Source organism: Danio aesculapii, chromosome 17, assembly GCF_903798145.1.
Source record: "Danio aesculapii chromosome 17, fDanAes4.1, whole genome shotgun sequence".
In the NCBI taxonomy this organism is placed as follows: domain Eukaryota; kingdom Metazoa; phylum Chordata; class Actinopteri; order Cypriniformes; family Danionidae; genus Danio; species Danio aesculapii.
Window position 1 is genome coordinate 3,136,969 of NC_079451.1, and position 19,758 is coordinate 3,156,726.

Consider the following 19,758-nt stretch of genomic DNA (forward strand, 5'->3'; position numbering starts at 1 on the left):
TTCACTCCAAAATGGTGGAATCCCAGGACAGCTGCTGGGCGCTACTACTGCAATGAGATGTTCTATTAAGTGTCGCCTCTTGGTCATTCGAAGCTCTTTGCTGACGATTTGAGCTACTTATCGGAATTATGGGAAATATCGGCCCGGCAATATTTAATTGGATGAGCATTTTTCAGTCTTATGCCTTACCCAGAATATACAAACTCATATAAATACATTTACATCTTTTACTCTAATCATTACTATTGGAATGTGATGAGACCTTCAACCTTTTTGTAGACAATTACCTACTGCACCTTTAAAGTGACATTTAAAGAATAAACTAGGTTAATTAGGGTAATTAGGCAAGTCATTGTATAACAGTGGTTTGTTCTGTAGATAATCCAAAAAAATTATGCTTATTCTCTCCAAAAAGGTACTATGAAAAATTCCCTGCTCTTGCTACATCATTTAGGAAAAAAAAAAAAATCACAAGAGGGCTAATAATTTTGACTACAACTGTAGGCCTCGTGCCAATGCACGCCTCCCACCAGTGCTGATATACAGCCTTATCACACTGCTACGAGTGCACAATCGTGTATATAAATAAGACAATCAAACACGGAGAGTCTAAAAACCCTTTTTTATTAGGAACTACTTTCTTCCGCCATTCATTTACATCTGCAGTTGACGACAAAACAGCAGAAGCTACTAATTCACCAACATCACAATAGACAAAGGTGAAGGGTGAAGAGGCCTTTGTGTGATGTTACTGGAAGTATTGCACGGCTATCAGCCAATCAGATTCAAGAACCAGACAGAACTGTTGTATTAATATAATTAGTAGCTCTTCTGTGATTTATATTACAATGAGATAAATATAAAATTGGATTTTTCAGGGATTTTCATAAGCTAAGATCTGAAAAAAAAAAAATTAAAAATAAAAAAGTATTTGTTAATGCTTTTTTCAATTTATTAACTTTTTATAATCATAAAAATGAATGAAAATGGACTGTCATTGTTAATAATATGTGATAATGTGCTTCAATTGTATCATGACTTGATTTTAAAACCCCTACAACAACCGCTTTGTTTCCCGCCTTTTTTACTCTCTCATCTGTTTTCTTTCCGAAATAAAATAGAAAAAATGTATTCAGTTCTTTCTCTCCCCATGAAATGTTCAGACAGGCTGCCACTGCTCTCCACTGACTCAGCTCATTCCTCCGACAGTTATGAGCCTCCGTAAAGACAGATTGGACATTTGTTGCAGACTCTTACAGACAGCAGTTCCAGAACTGCACGCGGGCCTGATTCCTTTCTGATGTGGGAATCTCAGCTGTCACTTCTGAGAGCCCAATGTCACTCTCACACCCTCAGGGCTACAACTGAGCAAGCGGCGGCGGTTAAATATAGCGCAGCGCACAATCACTGATAGAGGAGGCATGAGCTGCTCTGCTCCTGTTTGTGACTCATTGATTTTACTGCCCTGCTAACCAGTAACACTTTTATTCACTTGTTGCTTCATGTTTTGAAGCACCTGCATTAGAGATTAGGGAAATTAGTAGCATGTATGGCAGAATCGGCTAACCAGGATCATACTGGAGTAGCTTGAGGATTCGAGACCATAGTGGGTAAGTGTTTTATTCATGTTTCATTCAGAAAGAGGATTGCAGGGTTTGTTGTCAACGCTGTATTACTAAAGGTGAAAGTGCTGTTTATAACCCGTGCATGACTTCCTGTTGCATTACTGGTGTTTGCATGTTTATCTTAGTTTTGTAAAGTAATGAATTGCAACATAACAGCTACATTGATGATGTACATTGATATTTTGGGTCTTGTTTCTAGTCCAAATATCTGTAAATTCTTAAATCAAGAAGAATTTTCTAGAGAAGCAAAAGAAAATGTCTTGTTTTCAGATGTAACATGTCAAAATTAAGTGAGTTTTTCTTTTAAATACGCCAAATAATGCGCCAATAGGGCAAGAAAAATAATCTTGTTTTTCATTTTGACGTACGATTATTTTGCTCACCCCATTGGCAGATTATTTAGCTTGTTTTAAGGAAAACTGACTTTATTTTGACATTATTTCTTGAAATAAGACAGTGGTTGTCTGGAAAATGCTTCTAGATTTAGGAATGTTTAGATATTTGGACTACAAACTAGACAAACATGTTGCAATAATATATTTTTTCCAGTGTATATACTGTGTGTGATCATGTGACTGCCATTCTTTTGATGGATGAATTTTTTTAATCGTAAATATTTCAGGCATAAGGTGAATATCTACTTGAATGTCCTGAAATAAAAATAGTCATTTCTTCTTACTAACGTTTATACATCTGTATTGGTCAACAATTAGAGTTGGATTTAATATTAATATAAAAAATAACATTTACACTAATTTCTAGAGCTGTGGTGCAAAACTTGGTCAAGAAATTGATTATGCACCCATTCAGATTTGTATCCTCTCTTGAAGGAGACTCTGAGCTTTGTTTTTATAAGTCATGTAAGGACTCCAATCACACCAAATGTGTTTTTGTTTAGTTTTTTGCAGGACAATGTGCCTTTTTATAGTTGTTTTCTATTGGTTTCGACCATATTTTGAGCTTTTATTTGCCCTAGGCACCTCGCTTTTTTGCCAACATCTCATACTCCAGCACCAAAACTAACCTAGAGTACTGTCTGCAGTTTTAAAACCAGCCTCGAGTGCTATCAGCTTTTAAAAATGAACCTAGAGTGCCATCAGTTTTCAAAAATTAGCCTAGAGCTGATGTCAAACTCAATTCCTAGAGGGCCGCAGCCCTGCACAGTTTAGTTACAACCCTAATTAAACACACTTGATCAAACTAATTGAGTGCTTTAGGCTTGTTTGAAACCTACAGGTAGAGCTACGGTCACACCAGGCTTTGTGTGTGCGAAATTCTGTCGTGCGGCGCTGCGAAAAGGGGCGGGATTAAACAAGATGATTAGACATTAAAAAAAGCGAGCGATTGCTCCATGCTTTAAATTTCTGTCCAGAGAGGTCCTGTTTTGATCCTCGATTGGTCTCACGCAGTCAAGTGATGCGATTTTGCAGGTCAGAGTTCACCAAGCTTGAACTTTGCACCGTAGCAACTTGCGAAACTTGACGCATGACCCTGCGTTTCCGGTCTGACGCATTCGCGTGCGTATGTATGGAAGTCTATGGGAGGAAAAGCCCAGTATGACCGCAGCTTAAGTGTGTTGGAGCAGGGTTGGAACTAAACTGTGCAGGGCTGTGGCCCTCTAGGAATTGCGTTTGACATCCCTGGCCTAGAGCATCTTTTGCTGTTAAAATTAGCCTAGAGTGCCATCTGCTGTTAAAAACTAGCCTAGAGTGCCATCAGCTGTCAAAAATTAGCCTAGAGCACCATCTGCTGTTAAGAACTAGCCTAGAGCCCTGTCTACTGTTAAGAACTAGCCTAGAGTGCCTACAGCTGTCAAAAATAAGCCTAGAGCGCCATCTGCTGTTAAAAACTAGCACTGGCTACTGTTAACAACTAGCTTAGAGTGCCATGTGTTGTCAGTAATTAGCCTAGAGCACTGTCTACTGTTAAAAACCAGCCTAGAGTGCTATCAGCTATCAAAAATTAGCCTAGAGTGCCATCTGCTATTACAAACTAGCCTAGAGCGGTGTCCACTGTTAAAAACTAGTCTAGAGTGCCATCAGCTGTCAAAACTAAGCCTAGAGTGCCATCTGCTGTTAAAAACTAGCCTAGAGCGCCGATTACTGTTAAAAACAAGCCCAGAGCCCTGGCTACTGTTAAAAACTAGCTTAAAGTGCCATGTGCTGTTAAAAGTTAGCCTATAGTGATGTATACCCTGCTGAAAAAAACAGCTTAAACCAGCCTAAGCCGGTTGGCTTGTTTTAGCTGGTTGACCAGCCTGGTTTTAGAGGGGTTTTGGCCATTTCCAGGCTGGTTTCCAGCCATTTCCAGCCTGGTCTTAGCTGGCCAGCCTGCAAAATGACCAGCTAAAACCACCTTGACCAGCCTGGTTTAAGCTGGACATAGCTGGTTTTGGCTGGGCTCCCAGCCTGGTTAGGCTGGTCAACCTGGTTTTAGCTGGTCCTCTTCCAGCCTGACCAGCTAAGACCAGGCTGAAAATGGCTTGAAACCAGCCTGGAAATGGACAAAACCCCTCTAAAACCAGGCTGGTCGACCAGCTAAAACTGGTTTAGGCTGTTTTTTTCAGCAGGGTACTGTTAAAAACTAGCTTAGAGTGCCATGTGCTGTGAAAAATTAGCCTATAGTGCTGTCTACTGTTAAAAACTAGCTTAGAGTGCCATGTGCTGTCAAAAATTAGCCTATTAAAAACTAGAAGCGTAGCATGCCAACTGGTTCGATTTATTGTTCGAGAGTAACCGTTTGATTTACTCACAAAATGATTCTGTTTTGAAGGCCGGAGTGTCCATCTGAAAACTTTCGGTGGCTCGGTCATACATTTGGCAGGTATAAATATTAATAATAATTATTACACAAATAAAGGGCGGTTCATTCCACTGTGGCAACCTCTGATAAATAAGGGACTGAGCCGAAGGAAAATTAATGAATAAATGATGAATTTACTTGACATTAGCATGGTAACTGAAGAGAATGAAGGAATGAAATAGCTAACTTCTTCTTCAGCTTGATGGGATCAAGCAGAGCTCCTCAGTAGTCGACTGCAGATTTTGTGCAGATTTTAATTCCTCTAAAGACAGTCATGACTGGAGAATGAGCTTCATGCTTTTGTTTTTAGAAAAGGATTTTAGAGATGCTAAACGGTGAGGGTTTTATGTTCTTGGTGTCTGCTGAAGGTTTGTTCATAGATGGCCCACACCTTTGACTCTGCACTGTATTTTATCGACTCCTCATCCAGGTGTCGTTTACGGCTCCTATTAATACTGCAGTTGCACTTGAACTTCAGAACCTGCCCCCTTGGAATGGCTTTTTAAAGAGCGATCCGGTGATGTCACGTAACTAGAGAGGCCTTGGTTTAGGTTTACTGATGATATACTCCATTCTGCTTCTTCAGGAGTTCAAGCAAGTCGAGTTACAGTAGAGTGTAACCTGGGACAGCGGCTTTCATAGCTATCAGCTGAATGAGAGGTGCATCATTGGCTGATATTCATGAAAACTGAACTCTTTTATTGAAATAAGTTTTTTTTTACACCTCTGGAGCTGTAGTTAGAAACATGGCTGCGTTCTATTCCCAGTTATCCACCCTATGCCCTGTTGCTTTACAATGTTCTAACATTTAAACTTGGAACGATTTTAAAGACTCATTAAAGTCATCTCTCTTAGGTGTAATTTGCTAAGTATTTTTACAGTTCAGTTTTAGCGCTCTTCATGTTTACATTTGCGCTCCCTTCACAGTGCACTTTGAAAACATTGATGCCATTTTGAACACAGCCTCATGACGAAAGCTATAGGTGACCTATTATTTGAAAGTGGAATTTATGTTACGTCTCCAAAGCTTGTGAAAACAAATGTATATAGCATATGTTCCCTGCTGAAAAATTCAGCTTAAAACAGCCTAGGCTGGTTGGCTGGTTTTAGCTGGTTGACCAGCCTGGTTTTAGAGGGGTTTTGGCCATTTCCAGGCTGGTTTTCAGCCATTTCCAGCCTGGTCTTAGCTGGTCAGGCTGGAAAATGACCAGCTAAATCCAGCTAAAACCAGCTTGACCACCCTGGTTTAAGCTGGACATAGCTGGTTTTGGCTGGGCTTCCAGCCTGGCAAGGTGGTCAAGCTGGTTTTAGCTGGTCATTTTCCAGCCTGACCAGCTAAGACCAGGCTGGAAATGGCTGGAAACCAGCCTGAAAGTGGCCAAAACCCCTCTAAAACCAGCCTGGTTGACCAGCTAAAACCAGCAAACCAGCCTAGGCTGGTTTAGTCTGGTTTTTTTAAGAAGGGTTAGTTTAGAGTAGGTTATTTATTAAGAAATGTCTCTGTACTGTATATGACATGGGCCTGTTGGTTAACAGATTTCTGCAGTGGTTTGCATGTGTCAAAATGTAAAAGTAGATGTCAATTATTATTAAGTAGGATATTGCTTATTTTAGGATATTGTATATTTATTATTGTTATAGCTCGTAAGTGTCTGCGTTTATATTTGATGTCCTTTTTTTTTGCTTGGATTATTATTTGCTGGTAGGGAAAATCTTTGTTCACTTCTGCTGTGTTTATACTTTGACTTAACATTTCAATTCATACTAGAAGTGCATTTCACCTGCAAATTTGAATAGAAACTATATTTAAAAAGCATAAAAAAGAAACTAAAAAGCATGAAGAAGGTTAAATGTACTATAAATTATTATGGGTCACCGAATCTGCCATCTGGCACAAATCCATACATTTCAGGAATTTTGTAGAAGCACAGCCCAGGGTTGTCGGCCTTCGGTTAGTAATGCAAAATTCAATTCAATTCACCTTTATTTGTATAGCGCTTATACAATGTAGATTGTGTCAAAGCAGCTTCACATAAAAGGTAACAGTAAATAGGAACAGTGTAGTTCAGTTTGTAGTGTTTAAGTTCAGTTCAGTTTAGCTCAGTTCAGTGTGGTTTAATAATCACTACTGAGAGTCCAAATACTGAAGAGCAAATCCAACAATGCGCAGCTCTATAGATCCCGAACCATGCAAGCCAGTGGCGACAGTGGAGAGGGGAAAAAACTTCACTAATGGCGAAAGTGAAGAAAAAAAACCTTGAGAGAAACCAGACTCAGTTGGGCACGACCATTTTAATTTCTCCGCTGGCCAAACGTCTTGTGCAGAGCTGCAGTCTCAGAAGGCTGGAAGCTGGCCTCAGCAAAGACTCGTCTTTTTCAGGAGCTACACAGGAATCAGTCTCATGTTCTCCACTCCTCCATGACCACCACAGTAGCTGCTCAGGATACGGCCCGGTCCAGGATATGGTAACCTTGGGATCATCTCGTCGTTGGTCTTGGATCGAATCAGTGACTCTGCATAGTAGAAAAAATCTTAGAGCACAACAATTATCTGGGGTTTTTTTGGGGCAGAAAAAGATAGATTTTAGGCCCAATCCAAATTCTACCCCTTAGCCAATTCCCTTACAAGTACTCCTCTTTTTGCTCGTTCACGTGAAGGGGTAGGGGTGTCCCAATTCTCTTTAACTTGAAGGCTAAGGGAAAGGAGTAGATAGCCCTCGAAACTGAGATTTTCAGGACCACACTCGAAACCAAGGGGTAAGAAAATACACCAGCTACAACAGGAGATGGTGTCAGGAGATGCACAAACTCATATTCAAGCACTTTCAAAACCGTTTACGAGTTTCTGTTGAACACAAGTTCAGATATTTGTGAAGAAAGCTGAGAACTTTCAATCATTGACCTCCATAGTTGTAAAAACAAATATTATGTACAGTTGAAACCAGAAGTTTACATACACTCTAAAAAAAGGAACATAACCATCTTTAAAAAAAGTGTCTGATGGTAAATCATGCTAAAAGTTGACTGTTTTAGGTCCGTTAGGATTACCTAAATGATTTACATTTGCCAGAATAATGAGAGAATAATTTTTTTAGAGAGTTTTTAGAGAGTTAATTTCTAGACAGTCTAAAGTTTACACACATTTCCTTGGTATTTTTTTTAGCTTTGCTTTTAAACTGTATAACTTTGGTCAAAGGCAACGCAGTGGCACAGTAGGTAGTGCTGTCGCCTCACAGCAAGAAGGTCGCTGGTTCGAGCCTCGGCTGGGTTAGTTGGCGTTTCTGTGTGGAGTTTGCATGTTCTCCCTGCGCTCGCGTGGGTTTCCTCCGGGTGGTCTGGTTTCCCCCACAGTTCAAAGACATGCAGTACAGGTGAATTGGGTAGGCTAAATTGTCCAGAGTGTATGTGTGTGTAAACAAGTGTGTATGTGTTTCCCAGTGATGGGTTGCAGCTGGAAGGGCATCTGCTGCATAAAAAACAAATGTTGGATAAGTTGGCGCTTCATTCCGCTGTGGCGACCCCAGATTAATAAAGGGACTAAGCCGAAAAGAAAATGAATGAATGAATGAACTTTGGTCAAAGGTTTTGGGTATCCTTCCACAAGCTTCTCACAATAGTTTGCAGGGATTTTGGCCCATTCCTCCTGACAGAACTGGTGTAACTTTGTTGTCTGTCTTACTTGCACAAGCTTTTTCAACTCTGCCCACAAATTTTCTATAGGATTGAGATCAGGGCTTTGTGATGGCCACTCCAAAACATTCACTCTATTGTCCTTAAAGCACATTTGAACTAATTTGGCAGTATGCTTGGGGTCTTGGTCTGTTTGGAAGACCCATTTGTGGCCAAGTTTTAATTTCCTGGCTGATGTCTTGAGATGTTGCTTCAGTATTTCTACATGATGTTCTTTCTTCATGATGCCATCTATGCTGTGAAGTGGACCAGTCCCTCCTGCAGCGAAACAGCCCCACAACATGATGCTACCATCCCCATACTTCACAGTTAGGATGGTGTTCCTAGGCTTGTTAAATGTCCTCCAAATGTAACACTGGTCATTATGGCCAAACAGTTCAATCTTAGTTCCATCAGACCACAGGACATGTCTCCAAAAATGTCTCCAGTGTAATTTTAGCTAATTGTAATCTAGCTTTTTTTTTTGTTGATTCTGGCTTGTTGATTTTCCCATGTTGTCACAAAAGGAAGCCGTGTGTTAGGTTTTCCTTAATTACTATTCTACTAACTCAAACTTCCAAAACCTTGACACCATCATCTGAGCTTTTTCAGAGGCATGATAATCTTATTGTATGTAAACTTTAGACTTTCAAGAAGAGTTATAACAATTTCTCAACAAATATCTCTCTCATTATTCTGCTATTAAGCCTAACAGAAACGAATTTGATAATCCTAACTTACTTAAGAGAAAACGTTTAGTCACATTAACATCTGACTTCCCTGCTGAAAAATCCAGCTTAAACCAGCCTAGGCTGGTTGGCTGGTTTTAGCTGGTCAACCAGCCTGGTTTTAGAAGGGTTTTGGCCATTTCCAGCCATTTCCAACCTGGTCTTAGCTGGTCAGGCTGGGTGATGACCAGCTAAAACCAGCTTGACCAGTCTAGCCTGGGTGGGAGCCCAGCCAAAACCAGCTATGTCCAGCTTAAACCAGGCTGGTCAGGCTGGTTTTACTTGGATTTAGCTGGTCATTTTCCAGCCTGACCAGCTAAGACCAGGCTGGAAATGGCTGGAAACCAGCCTGGAAATGGCCAAAACCCCTCTAAAACCAGGCTGGTCAACCAGCTAAAACCAGCCAACCAGCCTAGGCTGGTTTAAGCTGGATTTTTCAGCAGGGTTTTATTTTAATGGTTATGTGCCTTTTTATACAGTGTATGTAAACTTCTGCATACATTCTTCAAAATATCTTCTTTTGACTTTAGAAAGAAAGTCAAGCAGGTTTTGAACAACTGAAGTTTTGGGTGAACTCTCCCCCTTTAATGTTTTCCCTGTACGTCTGATTATTAGCTACTAGCACTACTACAAGCTGAAATCCAATCAGACAACTGCTCTGAAACATAAGTTATGGATGCGGCTATAAATAGAGGCTGATGACTGCATACAGTAAGATGAACTGGGAAATATTTACTCATACAGTAATAGAAATGGATCACGGTTTTCTGAAAGTGCTGTATATCACCGGGAATCATAAAACGCTCACTAGATTGTGTGCTCTCGCTACTGTCATGTGTGTCAGATTTACACTGCGGTTGATGGACCTTGACCTCTCTCTTCAAACAAGAGCTCTGAATGCAGTCTCCATCCAAAGCTGCACTATTATTATATTTCTTTCTTAAATTCTAGATGTTTAATAGACAAGAAGTGACCCAGGGAGACAAATCTGAGAGTTCAGTCAGTGTGAGGAAGAGATCCAGCCTTTAGTTTATGTGCACAGACTTCATGTCTCGCCAAAGCCACAATCACTAATGCCGTGACTCCCTTATTTAGACTCTTTGGATGCATCATGTGATGGTCTGCTAAAACCTGTCATTTCTGCATTGGCAGCACGGGAATGCAGGCTTTAGACAGCTGATGGTTTCAGTTGTGTTTCTTGAAGAGCCAATACGCTCAGAAAAACAAAAACGTTCCAAAAATGTTCTATTGAGCAAATTTGCACGAAATATGCACTGTAGAGTATATATATATATATATATATATATATATATATATATATATATATATATATATATATATATATATATATATATATATATATATATACATACAGTTGAAGTCAGAATTATTAGCCCCACTTTAATTTTTTTTTCTTTTTTAAATATTTCCCAAATTATGTTTAACAGGGCAAGGAAATTTTCACAGTATGTCTGATAATACTTTTTCTTCTAGAGAAAATCTTATTTGTTTTATTTCGGTTAGAATAAAAGCAGTTATTAATTTTTTAAACACCATTTTAGGGACAAAATTAGTAGCCCATTTAAGCTATATATTTTTTTCGATAGTCTACAGAACAAACTATCGTTCATATAATAACTTGCCCAATTACCCTAACCTGCCTAGTTAACCTAATTAACCTAGTGAAGCCTTTAAATGTCACTTTAAGCTGTATAGAAGTGTCTTGAAAAAGATCTAGTCAAATATTATTTACAGTCATCATGACAAAGATAAAATAAATCAGTTATTAGAAATGAGTTATTAAAACTATTATGTTTAGAAATGTGCTGAAAAAAAAATCTTCTCTCCGTTAAACAGAAATTGGGGAAAAATAAACAGGGGGCTAAAAATTCAGGGAAGCTAATAATTTTGACTTCAACTATATATACTATGTATACAATCAGGGCTTGACATTAAAACCCGCCAAATGCGGGTAGATTTCAGCGGTGGCGTATAAGACAGTCACTCCCACTAGCCACTTTGGCTGGTTGAAAATAATTTTCCCGGATAATAATTCCTAAAAGCAGGGTTCGACAATAAGGATGGTCCAATATGCATGCAAAGGCCATCTCAGAATTGAGCAGAGACACAACTGAATAAAAATAATTGTGTTCGCGTGAGCAAAAGAAAGCAGGTGAATACCGAATGAGAGGAAAATCACTCGCGCTAACAGCTGAGGTAATGCGCGACTTTAAAATGCGCGCTCCTGTTTACTTGCATGAAGCAAGCGTGCCTAGAAACACAACTGATGTGATCGGTACCATACTATTGTGACTTCTGTGCAGATATTTAATACTCCAGCATTGTATAAACACTAACAGTAATCCTAGCCTTGTTTTGCTAGTCTCTTTTTTTTTCTTATCCACTTACGTTTTAGTTTGGAATTAACAACAGAGATAAGGACGACCTGTAGATGTCACGTGGGGAGTTTATCACAAGTTTATTACATCATATAGTTTACTATCAGTCATTGGGGTCAAAAGTTCGATTGCAACCATGGTTGCTTTGTTGAATTCAAAATCTTCTGCATTTGCCTGTTTGATAATTGTTTCACACCAATTCTGTTCAAAAGCATAGTAAACTAGCTCTTGTCTCCCCTGCCAGTTGTGTGATAGGGCTGTGTGATTATTCGAAATCGAATCACAATTTAATACATCGCGGTTAGCTAATCACAAGAGGCTGCGATATGAAATATATACAGTTGAAGTCCCGTTTAGATTTTTTTTTCTTTTTTAAATATTTCCCAAATGATGTTTAACAGAGCAAGGAAATTTTTACAGTATGTCTGATAATATTTTTTCTTCTGGAGAAAGTCTTATTTGTTTTATTTCGGCTAGAAGAAAAGCAGCTTTTAATTTTTTAAAACTCACTTTAAGGTCAATATTATTAGCCCCTTTAGGCAATTTATTTTGCCGATAGTCTACAGAACAAAGCATCGTTATACAATAACTTGCCTAATTACCCTAACCTGCCTAGTTAACCTAATTAACCTAGTTAAGCCTTTAAATGTCACTTTAAGCTGTATAGAAGTGTCTTGAAGAATATCTAGTCTAATATTATTTACTGCCATCATCATTCATCCATTTTCTTTTCGGCTTAGTCCCTTTATTAATTTGGGTTCGCTACAGCGGAATGAACCGCCAACTTATCCAGCATATGTTTTATGCAGCGGATGCCCTTCCAGCTGCAACCCACCTCTGGGAAACATCCATTCACACCTATACACTACGGACAATTTAGCCTACCCAATTCACCTGTACCACATGTCTTTGGACTGTGGGGGAAACCAGAGCACCCGGAAGACACCCACGCGAACATGCAAACTCCACACCGAAAAGGCAACTGACTCAGCCGAGGCTCAAACCAGCAACCTTCTTGCTGTGAGATGACAGCACTACATACTGCGCCACCGTATCACCCTTACTGTCATCATGGCAAATATAACATAAATCAGTAATTAGAAATGGGTTGTTAAAACTATTATGATTAGAAATGTGTTGAAAGAAATTGGGGGGAAAAATAAACAGGTGGGCTAATAATTCAGGGGGCTAAAAATTTTGACTTCAACTGTATGTATTATTTAATTTCCCCTGCTCAGAGAAAATGCTTACTGCCGTCTGTGTGTGATAGTCTTACTAGCCAATTGAGTGAGCACAATTTCATTCTGCCCAATCAGAATTGCGCAAGCGAACTATGCAGAACACCCACAATAAAAAAAACAAAAAAGCGCAGATGAGTGGGATGATGGATGGCATTTACCTCTTCAGAAGCATTAATAAACAAATTAATATCGAAGAAAAACAGGACATCAGTAATATGGGAATATTTTATGGAAATGAGGGAGCATAAGCTAACCTGCGTGCATTATTCAGTCACAAGATGGAGTCATCACTATCTTATAAATATGGATAAGGACATATTCAATGATGGCCAAGATGATTAAAAGTACACGAATAAGCCTGTGTTTTAAGTTTCAGCAATTGTTGTATTAACATCCCTTTAAATGTTGCTACTGACCAATAAGAATCAAGTGTTATAGACAGCCATGTATTAATGTCAATTAGCATCTGTACATAGTTGGGTTTTGGGGTTGGTGTATTGTCTTTCCTTGAGTATAAGCTTTGTATTTAAATTATTTCTTACTATTTAAGCCATGAAAGACAGATGTGTTAATTATGATAATCCACCATTAGAAGGATAGTTTTAAGTAAGATCTTTAGAAGAATGTTAAAAAAAGGAGCCATTGACAACACTCAATGGCTGTTTTTTTTTATCAACATTCTTCTGAAAAGAGTGGGTAAATAATGACAAAATTTAACACAGAGCAATAAAACCCTTTTTTTTCCTCAGGGTGAAAATGCGGTCCAAAGACAGTACAGTGGACAGTACAATTAATGAAGCTCTGGTGGTCACGCAAACTTTACACGATGCCAAAGAAGAAGAACAAGGGAGAATAGTGGAGAGCGAGAAGAGTGTCAAACACGTGGATGATGAAGAGAAACCTGGACCTGATGATGAAGAGGATAAATCAGCACAGAATGGTGACCAAATGTTTGGGCTGAGAGATCTGTCCAAAGACAACCTCCTGAAACTGCTTGGCATCATGGAAGGAGAGATTCAGGTGCAAAATGTATTCATACTACACTCTCAGAAATGAAGGTACAGGAGCTGTCACTGGGGGTTACCTTTTCTGAAGCTACATATTTGTACCTGAAGGGTCCTTAATGGTACCTCAAAGGTACTTTTTAGGTACATTTGGGCACTAATATGCACCTTTGAGGTACCACTGTGGACTCTGGGTACAAATATGTATCTTTTAAAAAGGTACTGCCCCAGGGACAGCTCCTCTACCTTTATTTCAGAGAGCGTATTTATTCATATTTAACAGTGACCGCAACCTGTCTATATTTACAATATCGGCCCTCAGAAATGTTTATTCATGCGTTACATTTTCACCGTTTTGTTTAACTTCAGTACACATAGCTTCATTTCTAACCTATTAAGTGTTATTTTCTTTGTGTGTATGGATTACTTTTGTCTTACATGGTCCCATATTCAATTATTTTAGGTTTCGTTTTGATTGTATTTCCTGCCAGGCACAAGAAGATGTGATCCATCTGCTGCGGTCTGTGTTATTGAGTCGACCAAAGGAGCTGGAGTCTCGTTACGGCTCAGTAGGGCCAATCAGACCCCTGCAAGCCCTGCAGAGAGACCGAACACTCAGCAACAACCATGCGCAACACACAACCAGTGTGTATGATCAGCCCATGGCCGAGGTATACACTGAGAATAACGAGAGTAAAGTGACTAGTTCAGCTAATAAAGAAAATTCTGTCATGGTTTGGAGCGCAGGTGAGTAAATGAAGACAGAATATTCGTGTTTGGATGAACTGTTTCTTTAAATTCTTCAGCCAGCGTGTGTATGCTCTTAAAAAGTGCTTTATCTGGCTGTGTTTCCATCCAAAGATGTGAAATAGTTTGTGCAAACTGGAATTCCATAAAACATTTGTGAATAAAGCAGCTCATTGGGATATTCAATAAGTCAAAGGGAACAAAATCGTCACTTCTTGATAAACTGATGGCGAAAATCAAACAGAAAAATGTCATTTGTGCAAGTTGGAGACACCAATCTGGGCCTTTTTCCTTATATAGTAAATGACGTGTGCCTCAGAACATGAATGTAAAGGCTGGAGTTCTGGGGGTAATATAATAACACTGAACCGCTGTGATGACAGACTTTGGCTGAGGGATTTTAGAACGGCCAAAACAACATTTCAGATGTTTTACAATGGGGTCAGTCAGCTAGTTTGTCCACTACTGTCTCTTCGCATTCATTTTTGTTCTCAGATTATCTGTAAACCAAAGTCACATGACCTTTTTTGATGTGCATGCTGGAATGTATTTGTTTCCATCATTAAGAGGATTTCAACCTTTTAGTACACAGCATTATAATCAGGCCGATCTTGTAACGTGGTGGTGAGGTGGTGAGAATTGAAGGTGAGAGGTGAGAGTCTTTCCTACATGGATTATTCAGTTTTATTTTTATTATTCAGATTTGGTTATTGACAATTTGAAACGATCCAGGATTCTTTAAAACTCATGCGAGAGTTGTTGTCATAGCAACAGTTCTAGTAGCTTAAACTTACTCGGGAGCAGACTCATTTCATATAAACAGGATTAGATCGGGTTAATTCAAGCAAAGATAATACTGAAAGTTCATCCATTTTTTAAGTTATGTTCCAAAATACACACAAAAATAGGTGGATAGAAGCATAGCTACTGTCTGTGTATTTCAGCTGGACAGACTCCGGGATAAACAGAAGGACTCATACCGCCGGATGCTGGAGCAGCTCTTGCTGGCTGAGAAAAGCCACCGTCGCACTGTCCATGAGCTGGACACTGAGAAACGCAAACATGTGGACTATATGAACAAGAGTGACGACTTCACCAACCTCCTGGAGCAGGAACGAGAGAGGTAAGAGAGAGGATTGAAAGCTGATTACGTGAATTTTACTTGGTGCACATATTACGTAAGGAATAATTGATGAAAAGTTATTGAATTATATTTAAAATAATAATGCACACCTGGGGTCAGTTGCCTAAGCAGTTTACACAATAAAACAAAGTTCAGTTGTCATGTAAAGTGGCAATAAGTTATATAGGCTGTCACGGAATCTGCGTGCGCAGAAGTTGAGAGACCTTGCCTAGTTTGCAAGTGGGTGCACAAAATTGTTCATGGAGTTCCGTATCATCTCACTTCTGTAAGTCATATGGAATGTTTTGACAATGTTTTTTGGATTCTTCTCTGGACTTTGAACGTCTTGAACCATTAGTGTCTTTGAAAGCTTTTAGATGTCACCTAAAATATCTTCATTTGTGTCGTGAAGATGATTGAGTGTCCAGAGGGAATGAAATGACATGAGGGTGGGTAATTAGTGACAGATTTTTGGGTAAACTAAATATTTGCTTGATCACATTAACACATATTATGTATTTTGTCTCTAGGTTGAAGCGGTTGTTAAAACAAGAAAAAGCATACCAAATGCGGAAGGAAAAAGAGTTTTCTAAACGTATGCAAAGGATATCTGGAGAGCTGGTGAAGTTGAAGTCTTTTGCACTGATGATGGTTGATGAGCGAGAACTTCACTTGGAGAAAATTGACAAACAGAGCCTCAAAATACAAGATCTTCTTACAAAACTCCAGGAAAAGGAGGAGAAATTAAGTGAGGAGGAGAGAAAAGCAAAGGAGGACAACCAGAAGATGCTGGATCTTGAGGTTGAGCTGGAGCTTAGAACTTCTAAGTTTGCAAAAGAACAAGAGGAGATGTCTGGGAAAATGTCCAGCCATGAATCTCAACATCAGCACAAACAGACGGAGTTGTTACACAAACTCAAAGAGCTCGAAGATACCAATGAAGCTCTTCAGAAATCAGCAGAGGAGCTCCAGGCATTGAGGGACAAGATCAGAAAGGGTGAGTGCGGCAATTCAAACCTGATGGCAGAACTTGAGACTTTACGCAAAAGAGTTCAGGAGATGGAGGGTAAAGATGAAGAGATTACCAAAACTGAGAACAAGTGCAGTGAGCTGAAGAAGAGGCTTCAGGCTGAGGAAACACACAATAAGGACCTAAGGCTGGAAGTGGAGAAACTGCAACAGAGAATGGTACAATTACAAAAGCTAGAGATGGCCTTCAATGTGGGCAGGACAGAATGTGCCCAGCTACAGACAGCTTTGGATAAGGAGAAAAGCCTGACAAAAGACTTAACGGATGAACTAGTGAGCATTAAAATCCGTATGAAGGAGCTTGAGTCAACTGAGCTAAAACTAGAAAAGGATGAACTGGATCTAAAAGAGGATCTTCTGAAACTTAAATCAGTTACTGTAATAATGGTTAATGAGCACAAGAACATGGCAGACAGAATCAGGTCTGAAGAAAAGAAGAAAGACGAACTGAACAAACTTTACAAGGCAGAGCAGGATAAAGTTACGGAGGTCACTGAAAGGTTAATAGAGGAAAGCAAGAAACGTCTGAAACTAAAATCAGAGATGGAGATGAATATAGCTGCTCTTGTAAAGGAGAGAGATGAAATAAAACTACAGCATACTAAAGCTGAAGAAAAGTGTGAAGATCTGAGCTCCATGCACAGTAGCACGAACGAAGAAAGACAATCTGCTCAGAAGGTGAAAGAGCTGCAGAATGTCTTGAATATACATGAAAGCAGTGAGAATAAAGTCACGGAGCTGACAGTGGAGATTGAGCACTTGAAGAACCGTCTTCAACAGCTTGAAGCAATTGAAGGAGACCTGATCCAACCAGAGTATGACTTACTAACAACTGACAGGGAAAAGGCACGATTTCTCTCAAAGCAGGTACAAGAAATAAGAAGTCAGATTGCACTAAATAAGTCAATAGAGCAAGGTGAGACAGACAGTCAAGAGGTTGAACTGAGGCATAAATTCATGATGGAGGAAGCCAAAACCAGAGACCTTCAAGCAGAAGTGCAAGCCTTGAAGGAGAAGATTCACGAGCTCATGAACAAAGAAGATGAGCTCTCCCAGCTACAGGTGGATTACTCCATCTTGCAGCAGAAATTCCTAGAGGAGGAGGACAAGAAAAAGAGCATAAGCACTGAAATCCTTAACCTTACCAAAGAACTTGAGGTGTCCAAGCGCTACAGTCGCACTATGAGGCCAAGCATCAAAGGAAGCCGAATGATGGATGTTCCTATGACATCAACCGGGGTACAAACCGATTCAGTTGAAAACAGGACTTCTGACAGTGACACTCCTGCTGCATTCATCAAAAAGTCTGTCCAAGAAGAGAACCGGATCATGAGTAGTCTTCAGCAGAGGACCCTGAAGAAGCCGGCGCAGAGACCAACAGTGCGTGAGCTCTACCCTCCAACGGTTAGTGACTTTACTGTGAAGAAGTCTTGGATTCCTTGGATGAGGAAGAAAGACAGCAGTGCTTCTGAAGTATCTTCAGACACAAGTGCACCCTCTGAGGTCAACATGTCCCATAATCAGTTGATCTTAGATATTCAGAACAAAGATGAATCCTTGCAGATCTGCATTGATCCATCCGAGGACTTGACCAAAGAAGCTTCTGTTAAACCAACCCAAGAATTTCAGACAACCGTCATTCCTACAAATGAACGAATCAAGGAGAATCCAAAGAATCCAGAAAGAGTTCGATCTCCATTGACCTTTGCTGCTATCTCAAGAGCAAAGAGTCCAGAGATCACAAAGTCTCCCTCTACCGACAGACCTTTATCCCCTGTTTCCATCGCATCCAACAGCAGCTCCCAAGAATCTGTGGACATGATAACAGGCAGAGCTGTGTTCAAGGAAACTCCTGAGAAACGAATGGTCCCCACACCCATCAAGAAGTCTAATGCTAATGTTGTTACCACAGAAGACAGCAAGATTCACATCCACTTAGGATCACAGTTAAAGAAGATCATTGATCACGGCTCAGTTGTAATGGTAAAATCTATTTCTGGTTCATCCGAGAGTAAGGATGTCCCTACTGGAACTGTGCTACGCTCGCCACACAATGTGACTTCAAGCAAATCAATAACCAGCAAAGTGACGAGCAGCATCGCCATCACACAGGTTACTAAAGCACCAGCCAGACCTACGCTTTCAGTGGTAGGTGCCACATTTACATATTAGGCATGATCACAAAAAAACTTTATTTGTAAAATAAAAAATATTTTGTTGTCATGCTTACTGTCATGGATTTAATATGATTGAACTGGTAAAATCCCTAGTAAGGCATCATCCGTCTTTACAAATGTGTTAAATCAAATTAAATTAATAAGGTTAAACAAAGAACATAAATCGTGCTCTCAGCATGATGATGTGGGCAGGACATTTCCTCGAAATTGGGCTGGCTAAAAAAGAAAAAGGCCTTGCATCTCATTAAAACATGCTACTTGTGTTTCTGGTTCTTAACAGCAGCCAGTCCTGGATGTCCCATCAGCACGATCAGGGTTCAGTCGTATCCCAATGTCTCGGGGCATGAAAACCGGAAAAGCTGTGCTGGGAGCTTTGGGACTCACCACAGGAGCCAAATCAGAAACAAATGCAGAGGCCATTCACACTGACCTGAAAAAATCAGCTGTTAGTAATGGAGCCTTACAGGCTGGAGGGAAGGGCTGAGACGGAGAGTACTACACAAATAATATCCACAGCTGCATTTTACTCTACTGCCAAAAACATTTCATGATTCAACGATGCAATTTGTATGTGTGGCAGAGATTCAAGGGAGGACTTTTCTTACATAGGAAAGGAAACATGTTGCCTTAGTCTATATAGTCAAGACACACCAGAATTTAGCCTAACTTTTTTGTGAAATAAATGTAATAGGCTTTTTCCATTGGTTTTTGTATTGCTAAAAATAGGCTCTTTTTCTAGTTTAAGATGCATATGTTTTGTGTTTTTACAGTCTTCATAAATTAATCATGTATTTTATGTCCTATTTTCACCCAAAAATAAAGATTCTGCCATCATTTGTTCAACACCTGTTTGAGTTTCTGTCTTCTGTTAAACACAAAGGAAGATACACTGAAGAAAACAGCCTTTGACTTCGGCCCGTTTCCACTGAGTGGTACGGTACGGTTCGGTTTGGTTTGGTACGCTTTTATGGCCGTTTCCACTGTCAAAAAGCGTACCGAACCGAACCGTACCGTACCACTTTTTCGGCACCCTTTCGAAAGGGTACCACACACGAGAAAGGGTACCAAAAGGCGGAGCCACACGCGCAGCTGAACACTATTGGTTTACAGAGACACGTCATTCGCTTATGCAACAAGCCAGAATGACAACAAAAACCCGCCATGTTTGAAAAACACAGCGAGAGATTTTAGCGGAATTATAAATACATATAATA

At 39.8% G+C, this 19,758-nt stretch overlaps 1 protein-coding gene across 1 annotated transcript; it reads left to right on the forward strand.

Moving 5' to 3' along the window:
- Positions 1-1,320: 1,320 nt before the first annotated feature.
- LOC130244631 (filamin-A-interacting protein 1) lies at positions 1,321-19,357 on the forward strand. The gene is made up of 6 exons (XM_056477141.1): positions 1,321-1,610; positions 13,214-13,484; positions 13,960-14,139; positions 15,160-15,338; positions 15,869-18,515; positions 18,825-19,357. The coding sequence occupies exons 2-6, from the start codon at positions 13,221-13,223 to the stop codon at positions 19,026-19,028; spliced, it is 3,474 nt and encodes a 1,157-aa protein (XP_056333116.1). The 5' UTR covers positions 1,321-1,610; positions 13,214-13,220; the 3' UTR covers positions 19,029-19,357.
- The last annotated feature ends 401 nt before the right edge of the window (positions 19,358-19,758 follow it).

What these genes read in the sequence shown, in the direction of transcription:
- LOC130244631 (XM_056477141.1), top strand. Translation starts at nt 13,221, where the DNA reads ATGCGGTCCAAAGACAGTACAGTGGACAGTACAATTAATGAAGCTCTG. An exon ending in TCATGGAAGGAGAGATTCAG is followed by an intron (nt 13,485 to 13,959) that starts GTGCAAAATGTA and finishes ATTTCCTGCCAG; the next exon opens with GCACAAGAAGATGTGATCCA. An exon ending in CTGGAGCAGGAACGAGAGAG is followed by an intron (nt 15,339 to 15,868) that starts GTAAGAGAGAGG and finishes TTTTGTCTCTAG; the next exon opens with GTTGAAGCGGTTGTTAAAAC.